The sequence below is a fragment of the Clarias gariepinus genome, chromosome 8 (assembly GCF_024256425.1).
Source record: "Clarias gariepinus isolate MV-2021 ecotype Netherlands chromosome 8, CGAR_prim_01v2, whole genome shotgun sequence".
Classification (NCBI taxonomy): domain Eukaryota; kingdom Metazoa; phylum Chordata; class Actinopteri; order Siluriformes; family Clariidae; genus Clarias; species Clarias gariepinus.
The window spans coordinates 20422662-20447120 of NC_071107.1; the positions used below are offsets into that span (position 1 = coordinate 20422662).

The following is a 24459-nucleotide window of genomic DNA, read 5'->3' on the forward strand; positions in this document are numbered from 1 at the left end:
GAGGCCTACAGCTGACTTTATTTTACAGTATTGCCACATAACATTGCTGAGCCTAAACCTGACCACCTAAAGCAATCCCAGATCATAACACTGTCTTCAGAGGCTCGTACAGTGGCCACTATGCACCATGAGTGCATCACTTCATGTTCTTCTCTTCTTACCTTGACACTCCCATCACTCCTAGTTTGGGGTCAATCTGGGTTCACATCAGACCACATGACCTATTTCCAGTGCCTCAAAGTCTAATTTTCTCAGTTCTCAGGTTGAGTTCTCATCACACTGTATGCTCATGAAAACGCTATTTCAATATTAAACATAGCTATGGTTCTAATAATTTAAAATCTTCATCATTACTACCTACCAGTGGCAAAATAAGATGCTGATAAGGACGGATACAATTAAAGCATTCATGTTTCCTAATATTTTACTCAGAAACATGTTGAAAATAAAACTGTTTTATTAGGTTACCGTCAAGTCAACGCTGAAGGTACATGTATATTGATATCAAGCCTAACTGAGAAGTTAGCCAAGTTAACTAGGAGTTAATGCCAACTGTTTCTCCCTTCATTGAATGGGCTATAAGAAAGATCGTAAATATTAATGAGAGAGTCTGCTTTATAAATATTAACGATTAGCAGTCAGTCAGCGGCAGTTAAAAGAAGCTGTGAGCTGAAGAGGCTACAAAGGTAGCATGCTTTTTAGTGTAAAACTCTAAAAAGTGTGCTTTTTAGTGTAAAACTCCTATAACTGCATTTCATTGGCTCTGTACATGTGCTCTACACAATGACAAAATCTAATCTAATAAACTGCGTTTTAAAGACTTAAAAATAGGACATTGAATTTTGGCTAAAAGTTTGTTAGTGAGTATAAATCGTGCTAGATTTTATAGAACACATGCTGAACTTAAATAATTCTTTTAAATTGTATTTTCTCTAGGAATCTAGAATCTACTTGAATTATAAAGATCTATACTAAAGCAGACCTATTATGCAAAAAAAAAAATATATAGTATATAAATATATATATATAGTATTAGCTGGATCTTAAACAAATTCAGATTTTCCCACCTAACGTGACCTTGTATGAAAATATACCCTCCCTCGACTTGTTGCTCAGCACTTCTGTTCTGTTTTAAGGGCGTGGCGCATCAGGAGGCCATTTACATAGACACTGAAGCAACATGTTCGGAGGAGGAGTGACATAGAAAGACATGAAAAATGACATGAAAGACATGAAAAATGCATTATCTGATTCAAGGGTTTTTTCAGCTAGATATCAACACGCACGCACCACGCATAAAGAAATATGGGGCATTTAAGTTTATTAACTACAAAGACATTTTTCATACTCTACCGACCAAAAGTGTCAATTATTGTTGAGCTGATGGTAATATATTTGTTAAAGCTTATATCTCTTGAGTGTGGAAATCCTTTTCCCCTTGGTCAGTATATTTAGACCCCACCCAGCCCTACTTGGTACTTGTGTAACACGATGAAATGCCGAGGGATGACTGAGGAGGGACGTCTGCTCTAAATTAAAACTGTTCGTTTTGCACTCATGTCGGAAACAACACTTTAGGGTCATTTTGATGAAACGGGGGGGGTATTTTAATCTTATCTTTTTTTGCTAGCAAAATGCAATTAATGAAGGGTTCGGTTATTGCACATCATAAAGAAACACTAACCAGTGAACAGATTTTTAGCATTAGGTTTATCTACACTGTTTTTGTGACATAACTAATTAGCAGTACACCAGCTGCCTCCTTGGCATGTTGTTATGGAATATAATCCAATTTCAGCAGAAAATCCCCATGCAGCATATCGAGCGCCAGCCCATTTGCTGGGTCATGGTTTGTGTTTGAATATTTGCAGAGGCTAGTTAGAATCGCTCAAATGTAGCATCTAGAGCAGCCACGTCGTCTGTAATTATTTCTTACCGTGCCGTGATGCACCTGACCTGTTGTTATTTAGTGTTTCTGTATGTCGTTGCCGAACGTGACCGATCACTCATCACTAATAAGACGTCTTTCAGAAAGAAATCTGCAGCTGAAAAGCAGCACCATCTCTTTACTAATAATAATTACGATCTGTGAGCTACGTTGAACAGGGAGTGGCTCTGTAACCTGACTCACATGCACTTCAGAAATGCAACACTGCTGCCACATGCAGTTGGCAAGCAACATGCGTACCAGTGTGAAGTCCGAGCGCTGTTTGAATGCTGGAGATTGCAGGCGGTAACTGTGACTCTGGTGTCACTGCGTGGATCTTGTGCCATAGTCGTCTTGCGCTAATGCTTTTTGTTGGCTGAGGTTTTTATATAGAGCTCTTGTGCCTCGCCTTCTGAGTTTGTTAATGAAAAACTTCCTCATTCATCTTTCCTGCAGGAAATGTAGAATTTTGTTTAAACATAACAGCGTGTGCTGTATTTCATCTAGCTGAAATAATTGTGGAATCAGAACCAAATGCACATTTTTACCCACAGGTTGTTTGTACCTACTGAGAAAAATGACATGTCCATAGAGATAGAAATGCTATGTAGCTGAAATCCTGTGGTTTTCTGGCAGCGGGTGGTTGAGGAAGTCTTTCCAAATGCACAGACACAATTCCAAGATTTGTTAGAATTTATATAGCATCCTCTCTGAGATTTAGGGAAAAAGTACATTCAAGAAAAAAAAAATGCATATCTGTGGCGATATTTGATGTGCGGATTATCTAGGAACGTACCGCTCAGTTCGGGTCCTTTAAGCACCCGTATTTGATTTTGTCAAATCCCACTGATTGTCACTTAAAAAGGTAGATACCTGAAGTTTATTGCATTAATTGAGAGTTATTAACCAACAATAGCCTGTATTCATTCTTATTTTTTATTTATTTTTTATTTATTTATTTATTTTTTAAATAAGGTTTCTGTACACTGATCCGCCATAACGCTAACACCACCACAAGGTGAAGTAAATAAAATTTGTCAATTATACAGTATACCATTAAACTGGTGCCAGGATCTTGTGCACCCAAGGCCAATCTACACCCACAGGAATCAAAGACCAGCTCGTCTTGTCGGATCCCATCAAACAGCCAATGTAGCATAATTTGGTGAGAAAAGTTGGCCACGATAGCAAGGCACCAGAACACCCAGATCACAACAGCCTGCTGTGTATATATGAAACACTGCAGGAAAAGATTTCATTCTAATAGTGTCTACAGGATGCTCAGGACAAACAAGTCTGATCCACAGCCATACCTTAAGCGGGCCAGAGATGCCCCAGCAGCACAAGGGAACCCAAACCTAGGTGGTTTTAATGTTAATAGGTTTAATGTTACAGATGATCACTGTGTTTTTCAGATGATGAAGAGGTCATTTTAAGAATTTTGAGGTTTGACGGCATTGCCAGTACTCTGGAATTAAAGTATGTACTTTACTCATGGGATGCAGCGCAGTACTTACCTTTACATAGTTTTTAATCCTGCACATACAGTATGGGAGTGGGACGTCAAAGTAAAATGGATTGCTGTTGGACAGTTGCTAAAAGACAAACTCTTGTTGATAGCTTTTGCTTTTGCCTCAGGTAATCAGTCACACTGATGTGTATTATAAAGTTGTTTTACTTTCTTAATGCTTACTGAGCATTTGCCAAACACAAATACTTGGACTGTGTTCATAGTGCATTCTCTCATTCTGAAGAGTATCTCACTACACTGCTGGTGTTTCGGCGTTGAGACAGCACTGTGTGGTTTGGCACAGCATTGAAATAGCTTTGAGTTCTATCTAACTTCTGTGAGATTAATGCACTTAGTGCAACTTGGCTCACAGGATAAAACATTTTTCTGCAGGTAGCAGAAGAAAGAGCATTTTTAATAGAACGAATTCAACAAAAGAAATCTGTACTGAACAATCAAGAGGTGCTGTGCAACAGTTCAGTCTGGCAGAAATCTTAAATTGAAAGCTAATGTTTTTGTATTCTATTAAAAACCCATTTACAAATGAATAATCTTTGAGCCAGCTCTTTGGTTGCTGGTTATGTGGATTAGACTCCAGTCACAGCCTCTCGGTTATAGTGTGTGTGATATTTGTTTAAATCCTGCTCTTATTCTATTGGTTTTTTTTTCAATATAAAAGCAAATTAGTTATTGAAATTTTTCCAAACAGTAGATAGTTAAACAAATGTGGCAAACTCATGACCAAGCAATCTAACACATTCATTATGCTTCCATGATAACAAACAAGCACACTCCGTTGTCCCATCAGCTTAATAACTTTCCCTCGACTCCAACAAAAACGGCTGCTCCCACAAGTTTTTGTTCCACACCTGATCACTAATTTCTGCATGGCCATGCAGGCAGAATGGAGGAATCACAGTAATTGTGGCTGGGTGAGTTGTAATGTTTTTGTGACTATTTAAATTACCCTTTAAAGTGGGATATGGGATCAGGGATGTACTGATACAGCCCTGTCGATATCGGGTTCGGTGTTGACCTCAGGGACCTAGGTTAGAGACAAACAAATATTCTCTATGATTCTTTGGTTTGTATTGTGGTGTAAGCTTCTGTCCAGACTTCTTTGGTGTGTATTATGGTGATTACACATCTTCAGACATAAATTGTCCTAAAAACCCATCATAGATCTGGGATTTCACATGAGTTGACTGTGGAAGTATGCAGAGGGTTAGTTTAATTTCAGTGAAGTGAAGATCTTTTGAATTTGTTACCAGAATAACACACTACTGAAGGATGTCCGTTAAAGACCAAGTTAAGTTTGTAGGTCTAAGTGCAACATATGTAATTGCTGTGCTTCCATCCACCAACAGTACCTGGCTGGGAGTTATTGTGTATCCTTCTGATGTAAGCCCGATATACTGTAATGACTTTTTGAGGTTGTGAATCATAGCAGTTCACTGTTTGGCCCACACTCTGCTAGGTGTGCTGCGTGCATCAGGCTACAGAAACTTACATGTGAGTCATGGAGTTAGAAAGTTGTTTGTAAAACACATCCTTCTTTTCTCATTTAGGGTTGTTTGTGTAGTTACTATATTTTATTGTATGCTATACACACAAACAAATCAGTGCATCTTAATAAATTAGAATATTGTGGAACAATTTATTTTCTTTGTAATTTAATTTAGAAAATTAAACCCATATTCTAGCTTTATCAGATATAAATTGAAATATTCCAAGACTTGTAGCTCATGAACATCAAAAATCCTGTATGTCAATTTATTAGAATATTTCAACATCAAAAAAGAATTTGCAAAAATGAACAGTCCAATTTCTGCAAGTTATTTTAATTTATGCACTCAATACGTGATCTGGATTCTTTGGCATGAATTACAGCACTGCGGCATGGCAAGGAGGTGATCAGCATGTAGCCCTGCTGGGGCATTATGATGACCACGTAGCTTTGATAGCAGCCTTCAGCTTGTCAGTATTGTTGGTAGGGAGTTTCTCATTTTCGATTCAGGCCAGGTTAGTTTGTCAGGGCAATCAAGCACTGTAGTGGTAGTTGTGGTTGACTCTGGTAGAAGTTCTCAATGAAGAAAACTCTTAGTGACATTGGTCTCAAATATATTCTGCAGCAGGACCATGACCCCAACCATGCCGCCAATCAGATGCCTCGCTGATGCTGTTCCATGATGGAATATGGAACAGTTGTGCATAGTTGGGGCGCTGAGCCTGGTTTCCACATAGAAATTTTGTTCTTCCATAAAGGCCAGGCGTCTCCAAACACAGTAGATTGGTGAAACAGTAGATTGGTGTACCTTGCCATTAGTCTTGCTTTCTCGGGAAAGATCTTCATAAGACCCAGTTTCATCACAGTGCTTGATTGGTTTTACAAATGCACTTGGCAATACTGTTTTTGCAAGAACTATTCCAGAACAGCTGACCTTCATGTCTTTTTAAATAACAACCGACTGTTGTTGTTGTTACCTAATATATATAATTCCATGTTTTTTTTTATCATTTTGAAATCTCCAGTATTGTTCTACAGTGTTAAAAATAAATTCAAACATGTGTCCAACAACTTTTGACTTCTCAATCTTGCAAGAGGTTTTCATTGTCTGTGTGATGTACAGTACAGTTTGCCATCTATCTGTACTAGACATCAGCATCAGCACTGCCATCCTGTGCAGTGTTTTTACTCATTCTGTGGTCAGAAATGAAGATGGAGCAAACGGATAAAGTACCCAGCCACTTTGACCGCTAATAACTGCTTCTCATTTTGATTATTGACTCCAGAGAGAAGAGAGGGATAGAGAGCACCAAAACCTCTATTTGGACCAAAAGACCTTTTATGTTGCAAGTGCACACTCATTAGAAAAAGGAAACAGACCAGTCTTGTCTGTGGTTTTGTCAGTGCTTGAGACCAGTCTGTACACAGCACTGAAACGGCAACAGAAGCAGCTTCTATCTGCATAGCGTACTGTATATTCAGTGTATTATATTCTACTCCAAATAAATTCTAACGTGTAGCTCTTAGATTGTAAAAAATTTTCTGTCGGCTACATAACACATCAGTTATAAACATTCACATTGTTTATGTTAAAGATTATGCTGACTAATGGTTACATCCCTGATTTCCTGTTATATAAATGTGTTGTAGTAATGAAAGAAGGAAGGGAAGATTTCTCTACATATAAACTCTCTCCTGAAGTTAAACATTATTTACTGCACTGAGCCGCAAAAAAAAAAAAAAACGTGTATTCATTATGATGAATGTGTGTGTGTGTCGCAGGAGGCCCAGAAAGTGAATAACGGGCAGGCAGATGGGCCGCTGAAGAGCCAGGATGAGAAGGACGATGCTCCAGCTAGTGAGGTGGGCTGGATGACCTCGGTGAAAGACTGGGCCGGAGTCATGATCTCAGCACAGACTCTTACAGGCAGAGTACTGGTAAGTGTAGAACACAAGCATGCAAACACACAAACAAACACACACACACACACACACACACACACATACACACACACACACACACACACACACACAACAAAAAACTGGTAAATTGAATCTCAGGCTCACACTCACCTCTGTTTGGGTGATCAATTGATCAAATTATCCACAGACAAACCTAATGTGTACTGATCACATCTCTGTCTCACAGATGTACAGAAGGTCATGACTATTCTGTGACACTTGTAGATAAGTCCAAGTATTTAGATTTATCTTTTAAACCGTACTGCTCAAAAAAATTAAAGCTACACTCAAAGGATCACAACTTCTAGGATGTTGATCTGATCAGTTGGTCAGTTAAGCAGCTGAGTGGGTTGTTAATGAGTTTCAGTTGCAGTGGTGTTAATGAAATTAGGTGCAGCAATTAGATAATGGTTTTACAGGTTGCAGGTCACTGACATTTTTCCCTCCTCATCTTTTCTGACTGTCTTACACCTGTTTTGCATTTGGCTATGGTCAGGGTCATGACACAAACTAGATACCTGTAACACAAGATACTTGGACCCAACAGCGGTTGCACAGGAGGTCCACCTCCAGAATGGCACATCAATACGTGCTATTCCCAGAAGGTTTGCAATGTCTCCCCGCCCAGTCTTAAGAGCATGAAGGAGATTCTAGGGGACAGTTACTCTGGGGGAGCTGGACAGGGCTTTAGAAGGTCCTTAACCCCCCATCAGCAGGACCAATATCCACTTGTTTGTGCAAGAAGGAACAGGATGAGCGCTGCAAGAGCCCTACAAAATGACCCCCAGCTGGCTATTGGTGTGACTGTCTCTCTGACCAAACTATCAGAAAGAAACTTCATGAGGGTGACTTGAGGACCTGACGACACCCTGGCGCCCTGTCTGGTTCACAGATGAGATCAGGTTCACCCTGAGCCCATGTGACAGATGTGAAAGGGTCTGGAGAGGCTGTAGAAAATGTTATGCTACCTGTAACAACATTCAGCAAGACCTGTTAGGTGGTGGGTCAGCATTGGTCTGGGGAGGCATATCCATGAAGGAACGCACAGACCTCTACAGGTTAGACAACTGCACCCTAACTGACATTAGCTATAGAAATGGAACTGTTTGGACCCATTGTCAGACCTTACACTTATGCATTGGGTCCTGGGTTCCTCTTGGTGCAGAATAATGCCCGGCCTCAAGTGGCGAGAGTATGCAGGCAGTTCCTGGATCATGAAGGTATTGATACCATGGACTTGCTGCCATATTTGCCTGACCTAAATCCACTAGAAAAACCTTTGGAACATTATATTTACATCTGACGCTGTAAGGTTGTACCTCAGACTGTCCAGGAGCTCAGTGATGCCCTGGTCCAGATCCAGGAGCAAATACCCCAGATACATCATGCATCTCTTTAGGAGCATGCCCATGCATACATGCATGTGGGGGGCCATACAATCTGACTACCCTACCATTTTGAGTTGTTGCAAATTTCATTACAATTCTAAACAAATATGGGGCATTGAAGGTCAACATTTTAAACACCTCACAAAGCAAACACAAATTTAAAATGTATTTTAAATAATAAAATACTTAATTTTGTAGTCAGTGTGGCAATACATGACACACCACACAAAAAAATCATGACACGCAACTGAATTGATTTTCCCCATCTCTAATATACACTACTGGCAGACTAGTACTTCACTATATCAACGTTATTTATATCAACACACATTGTGGTTGGGCTGTAACAAAATTCAGTGTTGTCTACAATGTTTATATTATCATGTCTGAATGATCACTAAACAGGCCAGTTAAGTATGAATTACTGATGTAATTTACAACATAAAAATAGTTTCTTTGGTATGGACTAGGAAAATGGGAACCTCTCCATTTTATGAACTAGCGAATGAAATCCAGACAGCCCCTTGCTTTAGTGCGTCTGTGCCTACTGAGGCATCTGTGATATCTCGTGTACCAAGAGGAATATGCAGTTGGATTGCAGCATGTTTTACATTTCGTGTGCATTGTGAGCACAGCCAAACCAAGGGGCTGAGCCTTCACTGCACCTGGACTAGTATTTCTGTCTTTAATGTTACTCAGCTGCTCACAGTAGTGTAGCCAAGACAGTCATATAATACAGGCGCTTCGACAAGTGCTGTGGATGTCTTTATGTGGCGTATTTATTTTCAGGGATTAGCGGTGTTCGTTCTGTATGAATAAGATTCTTCTTTGTACCAGTTCTTGGACCTCATTACATCGACTAGGGAAGTGCTTGTAATTGTCACGACATTTTTGTGAAGTGAAGAAGCATAGGATGTGCTGTGTGAAATGGGCAGTGCTTTTCAAGACTTTCTGATCTAACGTCTTAAATGCTTGAAATTAGTTTCTAAGATGTGCCGATTGTAAAGAGTGATTAACTTAGCTCAACTTTATTTCAAAGTAAAAGGTATAAAGTATGGATTTAGATTTAAAACCTACAGCAACTGAGTAATGACCAGTGTTGGGTGTAACCCAAGGTTAGGATAATTGAATTACTTTTTTGATGTAACGAGTAATCTAACGCGTAAGGTCTGCCATTTAAGTACTCAGTTATTTAGTAATTTTTTCAAAATGTATGCAACCAGTAACCCAAATAGCAGTTATTCCCAATCCGTTATTGTGTGTGTGTGTGTGTGTGTGTGTGTCTGTGTGTGTGTCTGTGTGTGTGTCTGTGTGTGTGTCTGTGTGTGTCTGTGTGTGTCTGTGTGTGTCTGTGTGTGTGTCTGTGTGTGTGTCTGTGTGTGTGTCTGTGTGTGTGTCTGTGTGTGTGTCTGTGTGTGTGTGTGTGTGTGTGTGTGTCTGTCTGTGTGTGTGTGTGTGTGTGTGTGTGTGTCTGTCTGTGTGTCTGTGTGTCTGTGTGTCTGTGTGTCTGTGTGTGTGTGTGTGTGTGTGTGTGTGTCTGTGTCTGTGTGTGTGTGTCTGTGTGTGTGTGTCTGTGTCTGTGTGTGTGTGTGTGTGTGTGTGTGTGAGACAGTGTAAGTCGTCCTACAAGCCCCGCCCCCGATAACCCGCCCCCCCCCTCTGTTAGTCCTGCTGTTATACCCCTGTCTCATTTATGCGGTTTGACTATGTGAGGACCAACGCAGGAAAAGATGGAAACCTAATCACAGTGCCAAAGCTCGTGGTGAATCATCATGAACTGTACTTACGGTCACCACGTGAAAGTGCGTAGGTGAGATCGGGGTAGTAGTAGTTAACAGATTATGGACCAAACTTTGCTGAGTGATGATGGTGGAATAATAAAAGTCTTGACTAAAACAAAATACATGAGAAATCACAAAGGAGTTTCCATTTTCTGCAATGGAAAAGTACTCTAACTAGTTACTTTTATCAGAAAGTAACGCTGTAGTGTAACTGATTACTTTTTAATGACAGTCATTTTGTAATGTAATTAGTTACTTTAGAAAGTAATGGCCCCCAACACTGATAATGAGAATGCAGCGCTGAAGTGAAGTCCCGCATTCATGAATTGTTTGTGTCAAAAGACAAATTGCATTTAATATTAGTTTTTTTTGGTTTGCAATTGTTTTGTTTCACTTTTAATTCTTTTTTTGTTCAATTTTTGTATTTTTATTAAATCTTTCTTGACACACATCTAATTCTGTACTAAAATGTCCTGAAACATTTGATCAAGAAGTGTTCATGGTATGTGGCCATTTTTTCCAGAACTTTTAAAAAGCATCAGCGGTGTTAAGCATGATGTGCAGTAATTCTGTTTGCTAAATGTACTTTATGTTAAATATTTTGAACCAAGTAGTTGTCAAACACAATGCTGTTAAACAGTCTTTTACATCAGTAGTCCATGCTATGGATGCTTAGTGATTTTGTTTTTTAAAAGTCTAAAATATTTGGACCTTATTATGTTTGAAATTGAGACCTTGTGGTTATTAGCCTATTTAACTGGTGACTTGAGTAAAAGCTGTGGGTCTATAAATAGGTCGACTTAGCCACGTCAGTGGAATAACCAGGAATATGAAGTAAGATCTGTGGCACCAGTAAACAGTGAAAATAATGTTGTATATTTAAAAAGTTGAGTTATAAAATTAATCTCTAATGAGTGGGTCTGTTATAGGTAAAAAGAGTTCATTTAAGCAAAAAGTTTCACAAAGTTTGGACTTGTTTTCTACATTCTTGAACAATATTGGATATTTTCAAAACTGCTAAATAACACATATGGCATTAGGTAATTATTTGACAACAAAAACAACAGTCAGTTGTTATTTAAAGACATGAAGTTACATTTCAGATGTATCTCAACATCACCTGTTCAAAGAAGAGTTTTGCATATTTTGGATGACTTCAGCACTGTTTTACAGCGTGGAAAGGAATAAAAATCAGAAAAAGACCATTCAGTTAGACGGTGTGTCCAGATTTTTGACTGGTAGTGTATGTGTTGAAATTTCAACATGATTTCAGCACCGTATGTCTGTACTGTCTGCCTGTCAATTATATTGCGCATACATTGGCAGAACTTTTATAAAGGTAGAGTAATAACGAACAGGAAGCATATCCTGAGTATGAGAGACAGAGAGATTTTCTGGGTAATCTTATGAAATCAGTGGCAGAAAAAAAAAACCTGACATTCAAACCAAAAGTTTTGGCTTAACCATCATCCATAGAACTTTGGACTTCAAAAGCAGTAATAAATCTTTCAGATATTTGAAAGGTTTAAAACCAGATAGTGAGCTGCTTTCGCTCCAGCTTGACAAGTGAAATTTCCCAACTCTTCAACCCTAACGTTAAAAAGCAGCACAGCATAGTTTGTTAGACAAAGCTACAGTGCTTTGATGTATGCTGGTGTTTAGTTGTGTGTAATAGCCACGTTGTGTGTGTTGTGGGTGCAGATCTTTTAATCCAGCTGAGCAGATACCCACAAAACTAATTGCACACTTTTGATCAACATAGAGATAACTCCATTCGTAAATCTGGAATGATGTGTGTAAGTGCAATCTGTAAAACGAGAAGGCTGCACCCACACTATCCCACCCTGCATCATGATGTTACATGATGATACTGTACACCACACACGTGCAAGTTTTTGAAGGAGGGTTTATATACTGTATACGGAGGTGCAGACTGCAGAAAGCTGATGGATGCTGTGTGGCTTCTCTTGACAGAAATTGGAACAATTGCCAAAGTAGATTATGTCAACTTTATTTAGCAGTATAAGCATTTTAAATGAGCAATTCTTCCACATTTGGCCCTGAAGACCCGTTTATCTGTTATCTCTGGCCAGATATTCAAAGACCTCCAAGCTTGAATTTAATAATACTAAATTAAAATGATTATAAAATATGAATAAACATAGAACAAGTGAGAGTATGCATGTAGTTTACAGTATACGGTCATATATAATGAGTTAACCTATACCCATTAAATACTGAGCTTACTTTTACATGAACGTACGAAAGTATTTACACACATCACACACCATTCAGAAGTGAAAACAAATTGCTGTTTATTTCAGCTGTATGCTTAAAAGGTTTTTATTTATTTATTTATTTATATATTTTTTTTACCTGAGGTCTTGTTGGTCATTACATAAACTGTATAAGTAGATAATATACAGAACAAGAGCTTGTGGTGTATGTGTTCATGTGTGTTGTGGAGGATGTAGAAAGTGAATTAAAGATCAGTGCCCTTCCTCCATTCAGATGGCTTTTTTCATTTAAGGGCTGTATCTCTCGGCTGTAATGTAATTGAGGGAGTGGGATCATTGTGCTCTAGCTGTGACAGCACTGCGGGCATTATACTGCTGCCTGCAGGTCCAGCTGGAACGCTTTATCACACCCATAAATCATCTCCCAATCTTCTGTCTTCCACCAATCTGTCCCTCCTGCTATTGCTCACTGACCACTAAAGAAATAGAGCATTGATGATGCACTGCCCGGCCAAAAAAATAAAAATAAAAAAGACATCACTTTAGAAGGATTGAATTGTTGGGTTGTATCAGGCAAGGAAAACAACTAAGGGGATTTGAAATTACAAAAACTGGGTTAAGAACCTGTCAAAGCATCATCACAACCTGGTGATAACTAAACTAAACAGTTTCTTTGTGAGAGAACTTCTGTCAGAAACAAATAATGATTGAAGATTACTTAAACATGTGGAGAAGGTGCATTGTAAAAAAAAAAAAAAAAAAAAAAAAAAAAAAATCAACAGTGAAAAGAACATTTCTACATATACACACTGTGATACAAACACAAACAGTTGTGTGGCCATAAGGCAACCACTTAATAGTGAGACTAATCAGAAAGTCATGAAGATTAGGAAAATAGGAAAAGGTCACAAATGGTCTGATGAGTTAGGATTGACCCTATTCCAGAATGATGAGCGTGTCAGGGGGGAGAAAAACGCAAGCGCATGAAGTAATGCATCCATCATGCGTAGTGGCCATTGTACAAGATACCTGATAGTACAGGCATATTTCAGGACTTTTTCAGGATTGTAAAACTGTGGTTCACCAACATGAGGGATGGTTTTCACACATTAACCGGCCACCACATTGTATGTTGGCGTGTGCAGTGTTTTTTTTTTTTTTTTTTTGGCAGTGTATAGTAAAGAGGATGGGTGTGCAGGTATGTGGCCGGGTGTTTGGGCATCACTAATGAATGCTATACACAACACATGGAACCTTGAGGTGAAGGAGTTTCAATAGCAGAAGGACAAGTCAGGATCCACCTCACTGTCGGCTGAGAACAGTCATCTGAGGCGGCAGTGGGGACGGACTCGCCAAAACTGGACTGTCAAAGACCAGAAGAATGTAGCCTCGTCTGATAAATCTTGACTGATGCACACAGATGGTAGAGTTAGACTTTGGCACCAAAATCACAAATCTATGAATCCAACATGCCATGGAGCCTGGTAATGTAGTTGATAAAGCCATCTTTACTTGAATACCACCACAGTCTATTAAAATATTATTGCTTATCATGTGCATCGCTTCACAGCCACAGTTTTCCACATGTCCAGTATGATATTGCACTATGGTGCAAAGCAAAAAATTGTCTCAAAATGATTTTATGAACATGAAAAACCATTCACTGGGTTTAAATGTGAATTTTTGCAATTCACCTAAAAAAATCAATCATGTCCACATTGACCAGAAACTTTCCTCATGTTGTGAAATCAGTGCCTGGAAAGATTGAGGCTGTTTTGAGAGTAAAGCAAGGCCCTACCCAGTATTATTATAGTGTTTCTAATAAAGTGCCCAGTGAGTGCACTTATACAGTGTTTCGAAGTTTTTGCTGTACAAGTTTTCACTTTTAAAGGAAGTGTATAAAAAATGACCTACAACCTGAAATTAATTTTATGCTTCACATTAAATACAGTTGAAGTAAACAATTTTTTTTTTTTTTTTTTTTTTTTAACCACAAACATTTAGTTTGCGTCTGGGGGGAGTGAGTGCTGCTTACGGGTAAAGTTGTAACCTGAAAGACTGACGCATGATACCCTGTAATAGGATGCAACATTCTCCTTTAACATCTAAGGGTTACAATATTTAATTTCATTTCTGAATGCTTTAGAATTCATGCCATTAAAAATGGATTGCACTTGATAATATTATTATCTGTGATTAATCATGTCTGGAAGACAATCATTTCAATTAAAAAAGTGAAAGCATGCAAAAAATGGAAAAGATGTGTGCTTGTTTTAGACACTGGTTTTCATTATAGGACCAAAGCTCAGAGATATGCATGCACACACACACATGCACACACACACACACCCCTGATCATCACATCCTCACAGCTACTCTCTTTCACTCATCCTCTCTCCCTGCATCTGGCTCTCACACACTTTGGGACAGAGGTGGGACTCCACTGCACACTGTCTCCCTGTATGTGTGTACGTGAGTGAGAAGCAGCATGAAAGAGATGTGTGACTTTCTCGTTCTCTCCTACGAAATGTTGCTGTTCAGCCCAACACCTTTCTGTCCTACTGTGATCTGAGCTACTTTACAAACGCCACGCTTTACATACTTCATACACACTGAGGCACTGTGACTGCATTTATCATACACTTACTATCAGAAGGAGCAATATGTGGGTGCTTTTGTTTACATAATTGATGTAAATGTTAGCATCTATAGGTGCTCTGTAAATGTGTGTGTGTGAGGGAGAGAAGGAAAAAGTGCGTGCTTCCATGTGTGAGTGTGTGGGTGGGTGGACTCATGCCCTCTATCAGGGTTCTTCTGCAGCTTAAAATCGCAATGAGCATCCGTGTACGGTGAGCCTGGCCAGTAACCATAGAAACACGGTTTACCTTTGCTCTTGCATGCGTTGTGCAGGAGTGCCAGGCTGTTTAGATTCGCAGTGAAGTTGAGGGCTCTCTTCCCACCTCATCCCTCCAGCCTTCAACCTTGTCCTTGCAATGGGCAAAAGAGCAGGAAGCTGAGAATCACCTACTCCGGTGTGGAGGGCTAGATAACGGCATGAAGCTACACATTGGGGGTGACGCAGAGGCAAGTAAAGCCTAAAAAGCGATTGCCATCGGACAAGCCCCCACTGCTTTGTTCATTTGAATTGCTCAATGACTTTGTTAGCTGTAAAAGATCAAGTCTTTCCTGAGGGAACTAAATTAATTACTAAAGCTATCTAAATCCACCTATCTTAATTTAAGGTTGTTCCCAGAGACTGTCTCTGTCTCCTCAGGGTCTGCTAAATTATATGTCTGAATACATGTCTTTTGTTTTGCCGCTCTCTATTATATTTACGTACATTTTACAGGCATTCTCTCGTGATGTTACACTTGAGTAGCGTATGGACATTTACTGCTTGACTGCATCAGTTACACATAAAAATAACCAGCGTGTGGCTGGACAGGTGCTAATATAAAGCCTGTGCATGAGGAATGGCGTCTGTGACTGGACAGCACACACATTCTTTTTTGTTATTGATTAATTGCTCGTTCTTTTCCCTGCGATATTGTAAACAGGATACTCCAAGATGGCTGAGCAAACATCCCACCCACTTATCTTGGCTTACCCAATGTGGTGCTAAAACATTTGCACACACCTAAATGAGACTTTGGTTTTATCATAACGGCTTACAGACCGTTTGGCCTGGCCTGCAAATGTGATTTATCTTTGTGTGTATCATTAAATGTGTGTGTGTGTGTGTGTGTGTGTGTGTGTGTGTGTGTGTGTGTGTGTGTGTGTGTGTGTGTGTGTGTGTATGTATGAGTGAGTGTGTGTATGAGTGAGTGTGGGGGTGGAGTGATGAGAATAACAGCCAACAGGAATAACAGCCTTTGGGTCTGATCACTGCTGATCTGAGCTCAGATGGGCTCTTTGTGTGTGGATGCTATGCTCAAGATTTATGCCATGCAGTCTGTTCTTAGGTCTGCATACAACAAAATACTGCACTGTGAATGCTATGCTTCTATCGTTTCTCAAATATAAATAAATAAACATTTACATGGTTTACCAAGAAGAACATGTAAGGGCAGTCTTTTGAAATTTGGACAGGAAGTACTTGTTAACCTGTTTGTCGTGTCCACAGACCTCTGAGAAAAAGACGTTTGGCTGTGAGAGAATAACATGGAGCCCCCGCTCATAGGAAGCATGACTAAACTTTAGCTGCAGTCCGGCATGACAACCTGCCATGGACAAATGGACTGGTGTCAGTCACATAATCTGATGTCCATCTGTGGAGTTTGCATGTTCTCCCCGTACCTGGGTTTCCTCCAGGTTCTTTAGTTTTCTTCCATAGTCCAAAGACACGCAGAGTAGGTGGACAAGATACAGTAATTGGTATTCCTGAAGTGCATGTGTGTCCTGCAATGGACTGACACCTGGGGTAGACTCCTGGGGTGGGCTTTTTCTTGTGACCTCGTATGACGAATTCCAGGAAGTTGAAAATGAACAAAAATGAATGTTTGAAATAAAATATCATCTACGACTTATGGAGTTTTACATGGTACGTTGTTAGTAATAGTTTATTCATGTAGGTGCATGTTTATGGGAAGAGGGAGGAATCCAAAGATCCTAAAAGAAGCTTTTATGAAAAAATTAAATCATGCAAAATGTGATGCGGAGAATAAACAGGCTCAGATATAAATTAGGAAACCAGGACCTGTGAGGGTGCAAAACTATTTGCTATACCACTATGCTGATTTTAATGATATTAGCAAACACAACAAAACTGTAATAATGTCATAACAGTAAGCAATTTTTAACTTCAAGTGAAATACAACCAGGATTGGACTAATATAAACTTTGTACTTTGCAGGAGAGTAATTGATTAAGTAAACCTTTGTGGCTTTTTCTTGAAGTCTATCTATAATGCAAAACTTGTCATATTTACCCTCTATAAATAAAAACACACCTTGCTTATTTATTTTTTATTTTTTATTTTTATATTGAGCATAAACATGCATTACCACTCGTCTACCCCCAAGTGTGTGACTGATGTGTGAGGGTGTGTGAGGGCAGGCCACTCAGGGCTCTTGTATTTCATATGTCGATTTTGTGTGTGTATCTTATCTGCCATTCAGCTCCCTAGCAGAAAATGGGTAGGTGGGACAAAATGACTGCATTAGTAATTACTAACTTCAAATCGAGGGTATTTTAAAATTGAAGTTAATCTTTCACTATTGTAAACTAATCAACAGGAGGTTCTGTTGTCCTTCTCGTGCGCTGCAGGAGAAATGCAAGAAAACAACATTAGCAGTAATAAAAAATGCATTAAGTTTGTGTGAAGGCTTTCTCTGTAAATTGCCATATAATTTGCCTGCCATTGTTTGGCTTAGAATGTGAAATAGATTTTTTGACGCTTTGACAGACTCTTTTGCGTTTTCATTATTTTTTTTTGTGTGATTAGTTTTAAGCTGTAGTTGGCTATATTGAAATCAGCTTCTGTTTGAATATGATGTGCATGAATACTAATCGAGTCATTTGAAGCGCCTGGTTTAAATTGCAGAATATTTGTATGAGGCCGTGGGAGGATAACAGAAGTGGCTGGTCAGTGACAAGATCACATTTGCATAATTCAATATCCAGTGTTTTTTTTTTTTTTTTAACAGGAAAAACAAACCCTGTGTTAGAGGAGAAATGGGCAGGAATTTCTAAGATGGAGTACTTTCAGAAGAAGGCTAGGACTAGTTATGCTTCATATCATACATGCTTGATATGCTGTATAACCTCACTATTATTATTCAAGTTAAGTTAGTCCAAGAGCTAAAATATTCTGGTTTCTCTCCTTAGTGTCTCCTTAGTGTCATTCATTTGACTGATATCTTTTTACCCAAAGCAATTAACAGTTGAGAGAGTATACCAATTAAATGAACTCCAACTGAGATATAATTCCCTGAGATGACAATCAGAGAAAACTTTGAAAAGAACCAGATTTAAAAAAAGATTATAAAGCATTACTCTTCCGTAACTTTTATCTCTTTTTATACATTAATGAAGTGTGTTGACAGGATGTTCACTATGAGCATCACAGCCTTTAAAATTTCACCAGCAGTTCTTGGGTACAAGTCTACAGGGTTCAGGTGAGCTTATCCATTGAAAAGCGATAATGAGACGCCACTGGGACTTTCAGTCTGAATGGGAATGTGGAAAGGTTGAGTACACTGTGAAGAGTATTTTAGAAAATGGAAGAAGGAGACACGGAAAAAGTATTTGATGGGTTTATGAAGGGCGACGGGACTTGAAAAGAGGATTTTATCTAAAAAGGACGATGGTGGTGATCCATACCAGAAGGTGGCGGTAATGCAACAGTGGATGCCAACTGCTGGTAAACAGGAGGAAGGAGAAGTGGAGTGGGTAAGACTTGGAGATAAGCTGTCTTGAGAAATGCAGATCCACTACAGCTGAAACTGAGTCATAAATGCAGAAGCTTCAATCAAAAGCATAGCAGCAGAATAAACCTGGCACATCACAGCAGTAACAATATGTCCAAAATCTGACATTCAGGATTCCAACTCTAGTAAATACCAAGCCAGTGTTTACACAGTAGATTGGTTTAAACAATCCAGGCTGATCACAAAGTGACAGATCATGAGCCCATAGAGAAAGTGTCTAAACAGAAAAATGTACTAATGAAGTTGATACAAGTCTCATTATTTAAGACAAGTTGACTAATCACATTTTTAGTGCAATGGTGCTTTATTTTGAACAACATCAGAAGAAATCCAAATCATTCTGCCATTTATGTTTCACTAGCCGGATGAGAGAGGAAGCGTTTCTGCGGCAAGGATCATTCTTGTTATCTTAACGCTTCTAGAATCTTCCTTACACTGACACATGGGAAAGTCTGCATATTCATTTGTATTGTGCTAATCCGACAGTCCAGTCAATGACTATTGATCCTTATATTGACAGCAGTGCCCTTGTCTCTGAGGACAGCTTGTTTGTCTGTGAGGATATACAGTAGATGAATAGATGTAAACTTTTCTCTGGGCGTCATCACACACACACACACACACACACGCACACACACACACGCACCATTCCTGGCCAACATTTCAGCCTTCCTACTGGTGTCACTGCAATGGGTGTTGCTGCTGAATCAGTACTGCGGCTACTTTGGACTCCAGGAGCTTTAAAATGGCTAATGGGCAAGAAACAAACCTCACTGTACTGTATATATTAAAAACATCCATTAAATTAAGATCTGAAATACAGTGTTTGCTTCTGAATTCTGTTTGCTTCCTTTGTCCGTGCAGGTTCGGCCCACTGTTTGCTTATTTCACTGTCTTTCACAGCTTGCTATTTGAATACACGTATTCAATATCGTGTATCCACAAAGATGGATGAGATGAAGCATATTGGCTAGTAAAAGACTTACGAGGCATGCCACTTTAGAATGTGTGTTAAAACTAGGAGAGCAACTGGCACTCGAGCAAGCAATCCAGAGCTGTTCTTATTTACACTAAACCTCATAGCTTTTGTACACAGAAGGTAAAACCCACTTGGCTAGGTCTCAGAATTCTCATCCTGTGTATGAGCTACAAACAGGTTTTGCTTCGGGCTTAGACTAGGATTCTTCTGTTTGTGAGACACTTCATTGGCAGAGTGAATGCGACTGTGTGCTGAACACCCAGAGGAGAAAAAGCAGATTCTTACCCAACTGCCACATTAAAGATTAACCTTTCTCCAAATGTCAGAATTTCACCTTTCAAAAACCCATATTGTTGCTGTCAAGCAGAAACCCTGTTTGTCCATATTTGGCAATTTTTTTTTTTTTTTTTTTAAGAATTAGTGCTATTGGTCACCCTTTTTCTCTAGCTGTGGGTTTTATGAATATTTAACCGATCAACTCCACCTGATCTAATAGTCTCTTCATGGGGTTAAGATATAAATACAAATTCTAACTGTTATACTAAGTTGAGTTGTTGTAGTTTTATCCACATTTATTAACCGTGTAGTCCATCCGTTATCACCATTAGCATCTTTATGAAGCCTCAGGGCTGTTCAACTGTATCTTGGCCTGTACACTCACTCACTGCGTATCATATTGAAGGATTAACAGCATGTCAGTGAATCCGACATCTCAGACCTCAGAGTAGTGTGCAGAATAAACATCTTTCACTTGAAGGCAGTTTATTTAATGCACTTTACAGTATGTATCAGATTGACTGGTTGCTCAGTTTTTCCAGAAATCTTCAGGAATATTTAAAAACTAAACAAACAAAAGCCTTGTGTCTCAGACACTGTCTGTTGTTGGTTAGGTTTATCTTGTCATTATTTAACATTTTCTTTCTTATGAGGAATTAAAAATGCAGGTTGTCTCATCTAAGACTGTTTTAATGTTTGCTGTTTTCCTTCTGTAAGTGTGAACAGATTGTGTGGCCTTTGTGGATGATTTCCTGGTTGCACACAAACATTTTGTTAATCACAGTTTGATAGACTTTTCTTGCAGACCGAGCACCCCAACATATTGTAAAATTATTAAAGCCTCTTCCTAAAAATAAAATAATGACTTTTTTATGTAAAATTATAATTTAGCTTTATATTGATTCCTCATCATGTGTGCAAAAATCAACTCTTATAGTGTCTAATACTCCCTAGTTATACCTTGGTTAAATCTTGGTTAAATGGTTCAAACTTTCTTTCTTTTTTGCCACAAATTGCATTCATCAGGAGTTTTTTTTCACTAAGATCTGCCCATTAAGCACTTACTATTAATTAAACCATATATTTACACTTACCATTGGCACAATGGAGAAGATATTCAGCGTCCTAACAATGTAGGTATGTTCTGCATGGTCTGTATGGTCAGTCAGTTATGGTCATGTTGGTAAACTGTATTCCCACAAGAGGTATGTTGCATCTCTCATACGCTGTGTCTCGTCCTGTATTGTCCCTCGGATTCTCAGTCCTACCAGCACCCACGTTCTGCAATTAAAGTCACATATTTAGATATCTCCTAATTCAGGTCTTTTGATGAATTGAGAAGCACCTTAGTCTGAGCCTGAAAGGCCTCTTTGTCTAGTCATCACTTTTAAAGTAATTGCACATGCAAGGTCTTGTGCTATGATAGTATATACTGCTTTTATGTCTCTCTCTTGTTCCATTTGGACGCTGTAAAATCCATGTTAGTGATATTAGGACTATAAAATCCTGACAGGTTCTATTACATTACTTAGACTTGCAGATTTAGCATAAGTTTTTCATTGACTATTCGGCATCAGGAATCGCTTTTAATCCTACTTTCTAATCGAGATGTTACCACCACCACCTCCAAACAAGCTGGTAACAAAAACTAGTTTAGCCCCTTTTTTTCCTGTGCATGTAACACTAGTAATAAAAAACATGTAATATTATAAATTATGATGCTTCTAAATAATAATGCCTTCCTGGTAAATGGGACTGTAGATGCGTCACATTGAACCACAGTTTTTTAATGAATAAGATCAGTATTCAGTTATGAATCATGCACCGTAAAGCCACTGAATGCTGTTAATAGCTGTTGGTAACTTTCCCCGAGACTCGTCACCAAAGGAGTACACTGCGTGTTTGTTTAATCTGTAGTTGTATTTCTTACCTCAGATTAATAAAAAACACTGTCTATTTTAACACCTGAAATATAAAGAAGGCTGGATAATCAAAAGGTGAGAGATGGATTATAGATGATGTACATTCAGATAGGTAAGATGGTAACAAAAAACATCAAGAGATTTGGTCTATTAGGCCCTTTACCCATGTTGTAAAGCCTTCATTATCAGCTGCAGGAGAAATGAAGTCAGGAATTAATTAGGTAAAAAACTGTGTCACTGTTGTGTGTCTTCTGAGACCATATCAACCTAATTTCTCACACTTCATTGAATTATTTGTTAAGAAAATGAGGAACAGGAGAACCTGGAAGAATAGAGAATTTAAGATGAGCTTGAATTAGTTTTAAAACCAAGTTGTATCTCGTCAAATACACGTTTAACCCAGATTACATTACTGAAGAACTTGTAATTGTTATTCTCCAAAGAATCACTCAAGGGAAGTACTTACAGAGAATGTAGGTTATATTTTGTATGATTGTTATTGACCTCATTACCTCTGAATTTTAGTTTTCAGTAACACTGAGAGTAAGGATGGTTTAAATAGCAATGTATACTTACTTGAATATAAACTAGAGAATGTGGTCTTAATGATGTGACAGTTTTCTTATTCTCATGTTTTCATTCTATCAGGTCAAAAGTGAAATGCTCTATGAAAGATGATTATGGAAAGTGAAAATCAAATACCTGCTGTAATGAATAATTTTATCTAAGGCAGCACGGTGGTAAAGTGGTTAGCACTGTGGGCCTCACACCTCCAGGGTGGAAGTGGGTTTCCTCCAGTTTCCTTCCACAGTCTAAAGACATGCAGAGGAGGATAATTGGTGTTTCCAAATCGTCTTTAATTATTTTAGCTATCGTGGAGCTTTTAAATGTGTTAATTTGTACAGTATATGCTGGGAGACATTTTGGTGCAGCCAGTTGTGTTCTTACAGTCTCAGTCTTGAGCTTGGGTACTGACTGTGGGAGTTGGAAGAAACCAGAAAAACCTGGCAAAAACCAACATGCAAAGATATTCCTGTGAGTGTATCTTCAGCAGCGCTTCCCTAGGTGTAGTTTTAGGACATTTATTATAGCAGTACTGTTGCATTAGACTACATTTTCTTTTAATAGTAGCTCAGATAAGTAGGAGACAACATTGCTAATAGTTCAATCTTGTTAACAATAAATATTTAGCAGCTTTGTTTTATGTAAACTGATTTAAATACTAGCATGGCATTTATTTTGCTTAATAGAATACTGCAAATGTTTCTGATTTCTGAAAGGTTTTTTTATTTGCAAGCATTTTAATAAGTTAGTGATCAAAATGAATAACATTTTAAATTTTTTTTTTTTCAGTTTAAATCGTTTCACTTGTCACTTGATTCACACTTTTTCTTGAAGTGTAAGATGTTTGCTCTCACATTTGCTTTTACATGCTCACATTTAAAAGTCGCAGAATTTACTTTATAGTGCGAGCTTCAACAATTAGAAAGTCTATTCCTAATAGTGTGCATGTGTACATGCATGTGTACACACGGAAAGTACCAGTACAGGCCTGTGCTGAATGTGTCAACCATGTTGGTCCAAGCATGAATCAAACTGCTCTAATCACTAATGACAGTTCACACAGTGACTCACACCAGCCGCAGTGCTGCAACTCGAATAAAACCACAGCACCACGCATACAGTATGCCCCTAATATAAAAGACTTTTAAGATGGAGCTAATGCTAAACGCGCTACCGTATCTAAATTTTATTTTTTTATTTTTTCTTTCCTTAGAAATGGTAGCGTGTTCCTAAAATATAATTTTTTATCAATATGCACAAGTTTTCCAAAAGACCTGGTTAACATCTAGCAGACCTACTGTAGGAGATTCTTAAATGATTGCTGGAGTCATTTTATTTTAGGGCGGCTTTTTTGTAATCTTATCGCCTTAAAGGAGGAGTAAGAGCAGACAGACAGTGGTTTAGGAACATAATCTTATCTGTACAAGTCTGCTAAAGAGATACATCTTTGCTGTGATTTGTTTTTCTAAAACAGAGTAAAACCATGAGCGTGAAGATTATACCTTAAAGATTTGTATGTTCGTGACAGCAGCGTGCCATTATACTGCTTCTTCACTAAGGTTCTGCCTCAAGGGGGTGTATATTTATTTGATTTAGGTAGAGAGAGCAAAGGAGTAAGAGAGTGATCCAGCATGGTGAGCAGTGGCTGGAGGTTGTATTGGGGTTAAAAAATATATATTTTTCTTCTTTTACTTTTACTCTACAGACGTGTTTTCATCGGTGCTGTGCTCTGGGTAACTACGGTAGTTTAACTTGGTACTAGGCTGCCACATACAGTATGTAGTCTAAGCTTCCTGAAGATTTTTTTGCCATGCTTGGATAAGGTCTGGCTTTTTAGTTCCACCTTTTTAGAGCCAGGCATAGATGCTGGAGGAAGACACCCAGAGACTCCCACATTCTCGTGCTGTGCTTCCACCTGGTACACAGTGTAGAGCCCAAAGTCATGTCGAGACAGGAATCACCTGGTCACACATGTGCT

General features: G+C 38.7%; 1 protein-coding gene across 13 annotated transcripts in view; it reads left to right on the forward strand.

Annotated features, from left to right (window-relative positions):
- The window catches only part of kcnma1a (potassium large conductance calcium-activated channel, subfamily M, alpha member 1a), a 166486-nt gene that overhangs the window by 46741 nt on the left and 95286 nt on the right, over positions 1-24459 (forward strand). For all 13 annotated transcript variants that reach the window (XM_053501584.1, XM_053501585.1, XM_053501574.1 and 10 more), the window contains exon 2: positions 6727-6882. In XM_053501584.1, coding sequence (XP_053357559.1) covers positions 6727-6882 — 156 coding nt within the window. The remainder of the gene's footprint in view (positions 1-6726; positions 6883-24459) is intronic.